Source organism: Arvicola amphibius, chromosome 3, assembly GCF_903992535.2.
Source record: "Arvicola amphibius chromosome 3, mArvAmp1.2, whole genome shotgun sequence".
Taxonomy (NCBI): domain Eukaryota; kingdom Metazoa; phylum Chordata; class Mammalia; order Rodentia; family Cricetidae; genus Arvicola; species Arvicola amphibius.
The window spans coordinates 175,113,890-175,126,307 of NC_052049.1; the positions used below are offsets into that span (position 1 = coordinate 175,113,890).

Here is a 12,418-nt window from a genome sequence, read left to right on the forward strand (position 1 = left end):
TTTTTTTTTTTCACTTCTGGTCCTGAGAATTGAACTTAGAACCTAACTAAGCTGTTCTGTATGTGTAGGTGTATGTCGGGGGAGGTGCGTGTGTGTGAATGGAGAGGCCAGAGGTTAGCCTTTGGTGTCGTTTTTTACATGCTGTGTATTTTTTTGTTTTTTCCTTTTTTGATTTTCTGAGACAAGGTTTCTCTATATAATAGCTCTGGCTGTTCTAGAACTCTTTCTATAGACCAGGCTGGCCTCAAACTCAGAGAGCCGCCTGCCTCTGCCTCCTGAGTGCTGGGATTAAAGGATTAAAGTCATGTGTGACCACCTCCCAGATCTGCGTATTTTTTATTCATTCATTTATCTATCTGTCCATCTATCCATCTATTGTTGGAATCAAATTCAGGCTTACTGAGCATCTCCCCAGTGTGTCATTCCCTACCTCCCCCCCCCCCTTTTTTGGACACTTGAAGTCCTGTAGGCCAGACTGCCAAGAATGACCTTGAACTTCTGGTCTCCCTGGTTTTTTGTTTTCAAGACAGGTTTCTCTGTGTAGCAATCCTAGCTATCCTGGAACTCGCTCTGTAGACCAGGTTGGCCTCGAACTCACAGAGATCTGCCTGCCTCTGCCACCCGAGTGCTGGGATTAAAGGCGTGCACCACCACCGCCCAGTGGATCTCCCAGCTTTTATCCTCAGTGTAAAACTGATTTTTTTTATGTTCCCTGCCCCAATATTAATCTTTCTATCTAACAAGGGGACTCCCGTTGAAAGCTGAGACCAGTATTTGGTCAGAATTTAGTAGTGTTTTTTTTTTCCTTTTTTTTTTTAGATTTTTTTTTTTTTATGTTTACTGTGTTCTGCTGGCAAATATGCCTACATGCCAGAAAAGGGCATTGTTTCTCATTGTAGATGGTTAGGGGCCACCATGTGTTTGCTGGGAATTGAACTCAGAACCTCTGGAAGAGCAACCAGTGCTCTTAACCTGAGCCACCTCTCCAGCCCCTGTTGTTTCCTTTTTATTATATTTATTCATATACTTGCTTTCTGGTTATGACATACAGTGTTGGTAAGTATGTATTTACATGTGTTATACATAAGTGAAACTATATTACCTGCCCATTAGGTACTACTTCTTAAGTAACATTATGTGGTAAAAGTTCTCAGATTTGCCTCCTTTAATCATAAAAATTGAGGTAGAAATTAAACCCTTTTTAGAGGTTAGTGCTGTGCTGGCCTACTCAGATGATAACCTCCAAGGCTGTCTGCTCTGTAGATTTGGTGATCTTACTAATGTCCACATCTTTAGGAAAAGTGACAGCCATGGTCTCATATGCAGTGTTCTGGAGCCATCCAGGTAGTGACAATGTGGGTGAGACTCGGGAAATTGACACCGTGATTTAGATTATCAGTTTTTTTGGAAACCTTTTATTTTTATGATAATGCTTATTCCATATTAATTGTGAAAATTAATGGGTTTTATTCAGTGTGATATTTCCATATATGTAAATGTTTCTTCCCACTTCCCTATCCCCCTTCCTTCTATTCAGCCTTTCCTTTCCATGCTCCTTCACTGTCAGGTTATTTTTTTCTGTTGTTCAGTTTTCGCGTGTAAGAGAAAACATGACCGCCTGTTCTTCTGTGTCCGTCTGCCTTCATTTAACATGATGCTGTTTCCATCCATTTCCTACAATCAACATAATTTCATTTTTCTTTACTTATCTCATTGTGTAGCTACCTTATTTTTTTCTCCCTCTCACATATTGGCTGATTTCATATTTTGGCTCTTATGAATAATAACTGCTGCAGCCAGCGCAGCCTGGATAGCCGAAACTGGCTGGGGTGCCGGGATTGAGACACGGAGGCTTCTTTTCAGGTGGAAGAACAGCCACCTTTATTTTGCCCAGCAACTTTTTATACCTCTACTCCTTCTATGGAGACCCACCGGCCAGAAAGAACACAAACATTCTTGTCAATCACAGACCACAAGGAAGTTCCCCTGTGGGTCAGGGGGAGTGAGGGCAGCTGGATCACAACAATAACAAGAATGAATATGTATTTTTTTGTCTGCTGACTTCATTTCCTTTTGATGACTACACAACAGTGGAATAGCTGGATCATATGCATTTGTATATTTAGTCTTCTGAGGAGCCTAGCCACTGTTTTCCATAACGGCTCTACTAATTTACATTCCCACCACCAGTATCCACGGCTTCCTTTCCTTTCCATCCCCACCAGCATTTGTTAATTTTTTTTTATAATGCCCATTTATAGTTGCATAAAATTTCACTATAGTTTTGGTTTGCATTTCCCTGATGACTCAGGTGTTAATACTGAGGCTCCCCCATCTCTTTGCTTTTTAGAAGAGATCCCATACAAATATCTTAGCTTGGCCTTGAATTCTGCCTAGGATAATCTTGAACTTTTGATCCTTCTGTTTCTATCTCCCCAGTCCCGAAATTTAAAGGTTTTATTTTTTTTTTTTTTATTTCAGCACTGGGAATCAAACCCAGGGCTTCTTGAATGCCTGGCAAACACTCTATCAACTGAGCCATATCCCTAGTCCTACGTACTTTTTTTTTCTTCCTATTTTTGAGACAGAGTCTTTCTATTACTTAACTCTGTTTGACTCTCCTGGAGTTTCCAGAGACCTACCTACCTCTGCCTCACAAGTCCTGGGATTAAAGGTGTGTTACACTTTTCCTGGCCTTCTACTTCTTTTACTAAATGTCTCTTCAAATCATTTGCCTATCTTTTAAAACATGATTTTGGGCTTCTAAGAGGTCTTGCTTGTTTATTTAATTTTTCTTTTTTGACATGATGGGAATTGAGCCTAGGGTCTTGCACATGCTAGGCAAGTGATTTATGACTGAGCTTCATTTTCAGTCCTGGTGTTTGATGCTTTTTTGTTTTTTTGTTTAATTCTTTATATATTTTGGATATTGATTCTCTGTCAAATGAGTTAGAAAGCTTTTTCAAGACAATACTACCTCAAAAGAATTGACAAACCAGATTTAAGAAATTGACAGGATTATCAAAATTCCAAGATCGCTGGTGTGGTGGCTCATGCTTTTAATCCCAGAACTGAGGAGGGTGAAATAGGAAGAGTTCAAGGCCAACCTGGTCTACAGAGCAAGTTCCTGGACAGCCAAAGGTACAGAGAGAAACCATCTTGAAAAAAAAAATTCCAAGCCCACCTGGGTTATATAGTAAGACCCTGTCAAAAAAACAAAGAAGGGGCTTGGCACTTGTGCCATCTGTTAAAGGGGGTCCAAAGCCAAATAGTGCAAAACACTCATTTCTGAGATCTCTTAGGTTTCTGTTTAAATGGTGGTGGTGATCAAATGTATATAGGCATACAAATTGGAATAAATACAACTTTGTGGGATGTTTGTTTCTGTATGGGGCAGGGCTGGGGGTACGGGCATGGGCATGTCCAGTTGACCATTGTGTTTTCTCAGTAAATGTAAAAGCCATCTGTTCTCTTTGTGTGTACCTTAGGAGCAGCTTTCTCAAGTTCTCGATGCCATGTTTGAAAGGATAGTCAAAACTGATGAGCATGTCATTGACCAAGGAGATGATGGAGACAACTTTTATGTCATAGAACGGTAGGGAAGCTTTGGGATTATTTGGCCCCACTTCCTTGGATTCTTAATTCAGTACAAAAGCCTATATTATGTTGAGCCCAAAGGTGTCTAGTGTCAAGTAAACAAGCTTCCCAGAACCTTTCAGGGATCATAGCTGCCTCTTTGTACTGCAGTCCTGAGTTAAACCCTATTTGGGGAGATGCCACTTAGAGTTGAAAGTCTTCTTTTTCGTTAGATAAAGAATGACATGATGTGTTTTGTAAACATGCCATTTGCCCGTGTTCAGTTGAATTGATCCCTGCAGAGTATCTGTGACTGTGTATTGTCTTAGTGTGACCCTTTGGTTTTCAGCTTGCTGTGAAAAATGAATTTACTCCCCTTAACCTCCATGCTTTCTGACTCTGTACCAAGTCTAAGCTGTGCTGGGGAAAAGGAAGTCTGGGTTTACTTCCCTGACTTAATGCATCTTAGTCTCTTGAGTTAATAGACTTCCCCTGAGGAAGAGTAGGGGTTCCTTCTGACTCCTTCTCAGTCCTAAAGGAAGGAGTTCAAGGTAATAAAACATTATCATACATCCATTATCTTCTGTTATTCTTAATGTTAAAAAAAGTTTATTAAGCTGAGCAGTGGGGGTGCACACCTTTAATCCCAGCACTCGGAAGGCAGAGGCAGGCGGATCTCTGTGAGTTTAAGGCCAGCCTGGTCTGCATAGTGAGTTCTAGGCTAGCCAGAGCTAGGCAGAGTATGAAGATTTACTTTTACTTATGTGTATGCATACTTAAATAAATAAATTTGTGTGTATGTGTAAAAAATTAAGGTTATTATTTTTATTTATGTGTGATGGGGCAGGGGAGATGGGGTAGTGGGGGTTGTAGTTGTACTTTTGAGTACAGTGCCAACGGAGGCCGGAAGAGGACATCAGATAGATCCCTTGGAGCTGGAGTTAAAAAGGTTGTTGTGAGCTGCCTGATGCGGTTGTTGGAATCTGAACTTGGATCCTCTGGAAGAGCAGTATGTGTTTTTAACAAGTAATCCAGCTCTCCAACCCCCTTTTTTCTTTTTGAGCCATCTCTTCAGACCCAGAATATTTGTTTTTGTGACTTTGACTATTATCAGGATTGTCTGTGGGTGATTGCACATCTTTTCAGTATCTTTATCTGTTTTGGAGTGATTGCATGGGGACTTAATTGTGCATATGTGTTCATGTGTGTTTGTGATTTCACATTGTCATTGTGGCCGCCTCAGTATTTGGAGGTAAGAGGACATGCTCAGGTCTGTTCTGTTTGAAACAGGCTCTCATTGACCTGGAACTCCAGGACTAGTGTAAGACAGACGGCCATCAAGCTCAGGGATCTTCCTGTCCCTGCATACCTGATGCTGGGATTAGAAGTACAAGCCTCCACAATTGATATTTGTTTGTTTGTTCGTTTGTTTGGTTTTTGAGACATGGTTTCTTTGTGTAGTCCTGTTTGTCCAAAACACGATTTATAGAGTAGGATAGCTTCGAACTCACAGAGATCCATCTGCCTCTGCCTCCTGAGCGCTGGGATTAAAGGCGTGTGCCACCACTGCCTGGTATGCAAGCCCTTTGCCAGCTGAGCCATCACCCCAACCCTCAGAGCTTCTCTGAGTAACGTGTTAATGTGATGTTAGTTGTTTTACAGAAATTCCGAAAAGTTGGTTTGCTTCTGTGATCCATTGAGCATGTCTATTTCTCTGTTAGTCAATTCTGAGTACTTTTCTTGAGTTATAGTAGGTAGAAATTTGTGTGATTATTTTAATCAGTTCTATCCTTGTTTCCAGCAAACCATGAAAGAAAAACTTTACAGTCAATACTATCCACAGAATACTTGGTAAAAATTAAACATCTTTTTGTAATAAACTGTTTATCAGACAAGATACAGTGGCTTATCCCTATAAGTACTCAGGAAGCTAAGGCTGCAGGTTAGGATTTGAAGGCCAGCCTGGGTTAGACTGAAAGACTGTACTCACCCGCCCCCATACCCCAGGAAAAACTGATATTAAGGAAGGGTTTCTGTGCTCTCCATTTCCAGAAAATTCTATGCCGAAAGCTCTGGCCAGTGTAATAGGCAAAAGTAAAGTAAGTATGTATAGAGGAAAAGAAGTGAAATTCTCTGCAGGAAAAATCCACAGGAGTGCTACAAAACAATTACTGAAATGCAGGGCTGGAGACATGGCTCAACAGTTAATAGTTCTGACTGTTCCTCCAGCATTGGGTATTGAAATCAATACCCAAAACCCATGTGGTAACTTAACAACCACCTGTAACTCAAACTCCAAAAACTTGAATGCCCTCTTCTAGCTTCCTTGGGCACTGCATGTACATGGTGCACAAATTTTCATGCAGGCAAACACCCATACAAGTAAAATTAAAAGCAAAACAAAATCAAATGCAAAAATCATTTGTGTATTTTAGCAAAATTATGTTAGTTATTTCCCCCTTTTGAGACAGCATATTACGTATCCTAAACCCCCTTAAACTTACTGTGTAGCTGAGGATGATCTTAAATTTCTGATCCTCCTGCTTCTAACTCCTGAGTGCTGTAATTACAGACATGCAGCTATGCCTGGTTTTTCTAGATCTAGGATCAAACTCAGGGCCTTCTGCATGCTAGGCAAAATCTCTACCAAGTGAGCTATGTCCCAGCTCTGCTCCCCTATGTTTTATATGTGCCAGTTAGTTCTTAAACTTATCAGAAGTAATTAATTATTCTTTGTCATTCTTCTAGGGGAACCTATGACATTTTAGTAACAAAAGATAATCAAACACGTTCTGTTGGTCAGTATGACAACCGTGGCAGTTTTGGAGAACTAGCTCTGATGTACAATACCCCGAGAGCTGCTACCATTGTCGCCACCTCAGAAGGCTCCCTTTGGGGATTGGTGAGTGAGAGAAATGCATGGTGTTGTGTTGCCTGTCTTTCATAGCTAGTTATCTGAAAAGTATTCTCTAAAAGGTCTCATGTATATGTATCTTTCCATTTTCCTCAGTGACTTAACAACAAATCTTTTAAGTTACAGAAATGTGAGTGGTCTGTAACCTAGTAGTGACGGAGCTCTTGCTACATTTTTCCTTGTTTTTATAGGCAATTAGACATAGATAACTCTATGTATTTAAGCAGTTCATGAGGGCTACAGAGAGAGAGTCCCTATCACTAATGTACCTGTGCACACAAAAGAGGAGGAGCAGTAGTGTAGGGATGGTGGTGTCAACAGCAGTCACTTCGTGTTCTGTCATCCACTTGTCATTTCTTCTGTGCCTATATCCAGTGCTTCCATCATCAGGAATGCTAATGACCATAGGGAAATGGATTTTTGCATTAAGCAAAACACTACTGTGGTTCTTGTATCATATTATCTACTGTCTGCCTCATTTCATTTCTTTTTGTATTAAGTTACATATCCATAATCTGTAACTCTTCTTTCAAAAATATCTTAATACAAATTCCATATTTCACTTTTGTTGTTTTTGTTTTTCAAGACAGTTTTTCTCTCTTTAGCCCTGATTATCCTGGAACTCACTCTCTAGACCAGACTAGTCTCAAACTCAGAGGTCTGTCTGCCTCTGCTTCCTGAGTGCTGGGATTAAAGTGTGCGCCTGGTCTCCGTATTTCACATTTCATTTTAAAGTAAGGGTGTCTGTAGAGTTTCTACTTGCCTTATAAGAATTATTTCATGTCATATAATTATCATAGAATTAACCAAAATTTTTTAAATTTGATAAAAACATATAAATGTATATAGTTTTAAAAAATAAGTGAATCCTGCCAGGCATGTTAGTGTATGCCTTTAATCCCAGCAGAGGCCCAGGGATCTTCAAGGTCAGCCTAGTTAGCTAGGGAATTTCAGGCCATTAAGGCTTCAAAACAAACAAAAAGAGTGATCCCAAACAGCAAAAACAAAGAAATCGATTCCCCAATACACACCATAAAGATCTAAAAAATAAAGACAGAACTATCTTTAATGCAGAAAAGTGATGCATTGTTAATGGGGAGAACCCAAAGTGATGAAGAAAAACATCCTGTCAGCCAGCATTGTATACTTCCTGAAAAGGTCCTTCAAGAATTCAGATATTCTCATATGACAGAGACTGACCCTAAAGAAGTGGCCAAAACTGATTCAGAAAGGAAACAATAAAAGGAAATTTAGAGATTCTTAAACCCAAAAGAACACAGAGTAAGTGTAGTAAACATAGTGACCTGCCTTGCTTCAGATTTGTAAATTGTGTAAGATAGTTTAAGCAAAAGTTTGTAGAGATTGTTGTTGTATAAGAAGTATTTGAGACAATTATATTATAAAGGGAGAAAGGCCAGATCAAAGTAAAACTTTGATACCTGATGTAATTTTTTAAAAAAACACTGCAAAGGGAAATCACGCCATGCAACAGGGCTCACACAGAAGGTTTTTTGGAAGAGGAGAGAGAAGGAACAAAGGGGGCAGAGTGACTGAAGAGAAAGTGAGAAGGGGGGAAGAGATAGAGACAAGAGGTGGGCAAGGCCCACCTTTTAAAAGGGAATGTAACGAAAAGGACCCAGGTTTAATTCCTAGTATTTTTATTTATAGAAAATAAAATAAAAAGAACAAAAAGTTAGCAAATATGCCAATTTTAAAAAGGCTATCAACTGGATTTAAGAAATGATACAGCTAGGTGTATTTGGGAGGCAGAGGCAGGTGGATCTCTGAGTTCCAGGACTGTTGTAGGAGGCCGCTTGTTCGTTTCCCAGCTACCAAGACTCCCGAAATAATCACACAGAAACTATATTATTTGCAATACTGTTTACCAATAGCTTAAGCATATCGCTAGCTAGCTCTTACATTTAGAATTAACCCATCTCCATTATTTTATATTTTACCATGATGCTTGTGGCTTACCAGCAATGTTCCCACTGGCAACTCACTACCTTCCCCTCTGGTGGTCTTCTTCCTCCTAGCATTCAGTTTAGTTTTCTCCACCTACCTCTATTCTGCCCTGCATAGGCCTAAGACAGTTTCTTTATTAACCAATGGTTTTCACAGCATACAGAGAGGAGTCCCACATCACAGGACAGCCAGGGCTACACAAAGAAACGCTGTTGCACAAATCTAATTGGTCTTAATAATAAGAACCCAGTGTCAGATTAGGGGGTGAAAGCTGGAAGATCAGAGAAGCAGTGCAGAAAAGCAGTGCAGCTAGCCACTAGTTCTTACCTCTGTGAAATCCTCAGACCGAATGGGGTATCCTGTCTCTACAAGTCCTTAGACTGAATCCTGAGTTCCTGTCTCCTCACACCTTACATTCCTTTCTCTGCCCAGCCATATCATTTCCCATCTTCACCTCCCTAGTGCTGAGATTAAAGATGTGAGCCACCACCACTTGGCTCTGTTTCTCTTTTACACTGATTCAATCTGGTGTAGCCAGGGTGACCTTGAATTCACAGAGATCCATCTGCCTCTGTCTCCCGAGTACTGGAATTAGACGTGTGTGCCACCACTGCCTGGCCTCTATGGTTAACCACACTCTGATCTTCAGGCAAGCTTTATTTGTTAAGGCACACACAAAATAGCACATTTCCCCCTTTTTGTCTAAAATTAATAAAGATAACTAATGTAAGAAAACTATATACAATAAGTATAATACAATATATACAAGCAATAAGTATATCAACAATGTTTAGTCCATTTGTATTTGACAAACTCAGAGAAAATACTCCATTATCTGTCCTGTCTTGGTGTGACCAAAGTCTTGTAACTAATTCACTTACTCACTTTTTTTAACTTTGTTTTTTCAAGGTAGAGTTTTTCTGTGTAGCTCTGGCTGTCCTGAAATTCACTCTTTAGACCAGGCTGGCCTCAAATTTACAGAGATCTGCCTGCCTCTGCCTCCCAAGTGCTGGGATTAAAGGCATGTGCCACCACTGCCTGCCACCTAATTCACTTTCTATCCTAACTTGCATTACCAAAACTGTCTTTTATATCTCTCAACCTTGTATAGTTTAAACCTCTTTCATGAATTTCTTTTCTGAATCTGGTAACAAGGAAAACTATAACTATAAAGTCTTCAACTCTCTCAGAGACCTGAGAAGGAAATATTACCTGAGAAAGAAGAAAGTGCAAGCAATCAAGTTCTAAAAAAATGTGAGAAATGACAGAAACAGCTGGCTACCTAGACAGTTACCCAACATTCTTCTTCGACCTATAGGCAAGCATGTAGTAAAGAGCTGCGGGCAGGCCTGCTTTTCATCCTGCCCGGCTCTTGGCCACCTGGCTAATTTATGCCCCAAAATAACAACACACAAATTGTATTCTTTTAAACACTGCCTGGCCCATTAATTTCAGCCTCTTACTGGCTAACTCTCTTGCTTTAACCCATATTTAGTAATCTGTGTAGCACTACAAGGTGGTTGCTTACTGGGAAAGATTCAGCATGTCTGACTTGGTGGCAGGCTTCATGGCATCTGGCTCACTGAGGAGAGTCATGGCGATTGCCCGAAGCATCTGATTAACTTCCTTTCTTCCCAGCATTCTGTTCTGTCTTCTCCACCTATCTCAATCCTGCCCTATCAAAAGGCCAAGGCAGTTTCTTTATTAACCAATGAGAGTCCTCCATCACTAGCATATCTGACAGACTTTTCTTTTTCTTTTTTTTTGGTTTTTCGAGACAGGGTTTCTCTGCAGCTTTTTTAGAGCCTGTCCTGGAACTAGCTCTTGTAGACCAGTCTGGACTCGAACTCACAGAGATCCGCCTGCCTCTGCCTCCCGAGTGCTGGGATTAAAGGCGTGCGCCACCACCGCCCGGCTCTGACAGACTTTTCTATGAAGCAGGATTTTTTTTGCAAAACTGACTTACCTTGTCTTGGCAGGCTTTGACAATCACTCTCTTTTGTGCCTTGCTTAGTGTCAGCAGTCAAGGCAAGAGCACTTTCTTGCCCAGTGGCTTAGTTTTGCCACAAAGAAAGTAAACACCATGTGGAGTTTCTTTAGTGCCCATTATCTTCTTCAAGTATATTAGTGCTGCCAGGAGCAGATATGTCTCGTCATAAAAAAGAACCTATGGTATTAAAACATCTTAAATGCCATATTCTGCAGATATCTGAAGTTTTTAAAGATCACCTGTCTACTTAAAATATGTTTGATCTTGAAAACATATCTAACATGACAAGTTTGATTCTAACAGGTGACTAACTACTGACCTGCATTTCCTTATTATCCTAAATAGTTGGTAATAATTACTTTCAAGGGCTGAAAATTTTCTTAGAGGTTTTTATGTTGTTCATAACCACAAGAACAGGCCTTTCACAGCCTAAAATGAGATCTGGGAAGTATAAAAGCATACAGAGGATCGAGGATCAGATTGGGCTGGGATGTAGCCCAGTTGGTGGAATAAAGGAAGCCTTGGATTCAGTCCCTAGCACTGCATAAAACCAGGCATGGTGCATTTGGGGAGAGGGCTTGGTGGTTAAGCACCCATGTTCAATTCCCAGTACCCACATGACAGCTCACAACTGTCTGTAACTCCAACTCCAAGAGTTTTGACACCTTCACATAAATAGATATGCAGGCAAAACACCAATGCACATAAAATAAGAAATAATTATTTTTTAAAAATCAAACCAATAGGCAACTGTAGCATGTTCTCGTGGTTACATTGAGTTCAAGAGCAGCCTGACTTACAAACAAACAAATTAATTAAGTAGTACTGAAACCTCAAGACATAGATCACTGAAGAAAATCTGTATTCTTATTACCTAGAAATATTGTTTACTTTTATATTTGTAATTATTTGGTCACATTATATATAATTATAACATGTTTTTAACAACATCCAAACATATAGAAGGGAACTTTATAGTTATCATTTTTCTCAGCCTTTTTTTTGAGATAGGATTTCATCATGTAGTCTCAAACTCATAGAGGTCTGTCTGCTTCTGACTTCCGAGGACTGGGATTAAAGGCATGTGCCACCATACCTGGCAGCAGTTTCTCAGTCTTAATTACTCTCTTTCTACAATATTCTTTAGACCAGAAAATATATAGAAATTGAATTCTAGTGATAATGGCATAATAATCCAAAGTATGAAAGTAACCTTTTACATGAGAAATTCCTTACCAAAGCAGTAAGACTGAATACTCCAGTCAAGCAAGTAGATGGTGAAGAAAATGGAGACCAACTTAACTAAATGCCAGTAGGAGAGCTGTAAAATAGTATACTGTAGTTTAGGGCAGTGGCAGATAAGGAGCCCACCATCACCCCTACTGGGAGTGTAAGTGACTTCTCTGATGAGGTGAGTGAACCTCAGCTCACAGAGGTCTAAAGGAGTGTGCCACCACCATCTAGCTTCATTATTTTTTCACTTATCCAATTTCCATCTTGAATACTTTTCATTAATTTAACTCTTATCCCTCCCTCATGTCGCCAGCAAGTTTATTTTTTTTCCTGCAATATTATCTTCCATTGCTTTTTCCTGCTGTAATTGCTCTTTTCCCACCTAGAAATTCTTGGAAATTCTTGCTTGGAAAGACTTAAAATTTAGTCAGGCGGTAGTGGCACACACCTTTATTCCCAGGACTCAGAAGGCAAGGCAGGCAGATCTCTGAGTTTGAGGACAGCCTGGTGTATAGAGTGAGTTCCCAAATAGTCAGGGATACACAGAGAAACACTGTCTGGGGGAAAAAAATAAAAGGCTTAAAATATTTTTTGGACAGCACTAGAGATTGATCAGAGAACATCCTGAATTCTAGACAAGTGTGCTATCACTGAGCCACATTTCAAAACCATTTTGTTGTGAGACAGAACTAAGTTAATCAAATGGACCTAGTACTTTTGAGTCTTCTGTCTTACCTTTC

General features: G+C 40.0%; 1 protein-coding gene across 1 annotated transcript in view; it reads left to right on the forward strand.

Moving 5' to 3' along the window:
- Prkar2a (protein kinase cAMP-dependent type II regulatory subunit alpha) overlaps nt 1–12,418 on the forward strand; it is a 63,761-nt gene that overhangs the window by 36,364 nt on the left and 14,979 nt on the right. Inside the window, exons 5-6 of the mRNA XM_038323526.1 lie at nt 3,489–3,595; nt 6,325–6,478. Of these exons, the coding sequence (XP_038179454.1) occupies nt 3,489–3,595; nt 6,325–6,478 (261 nt within the window). The remainder of the gene's footprint in view (nt 1–3,488; nt 3,596–6,324; nt 6,479–12,418) is intronic.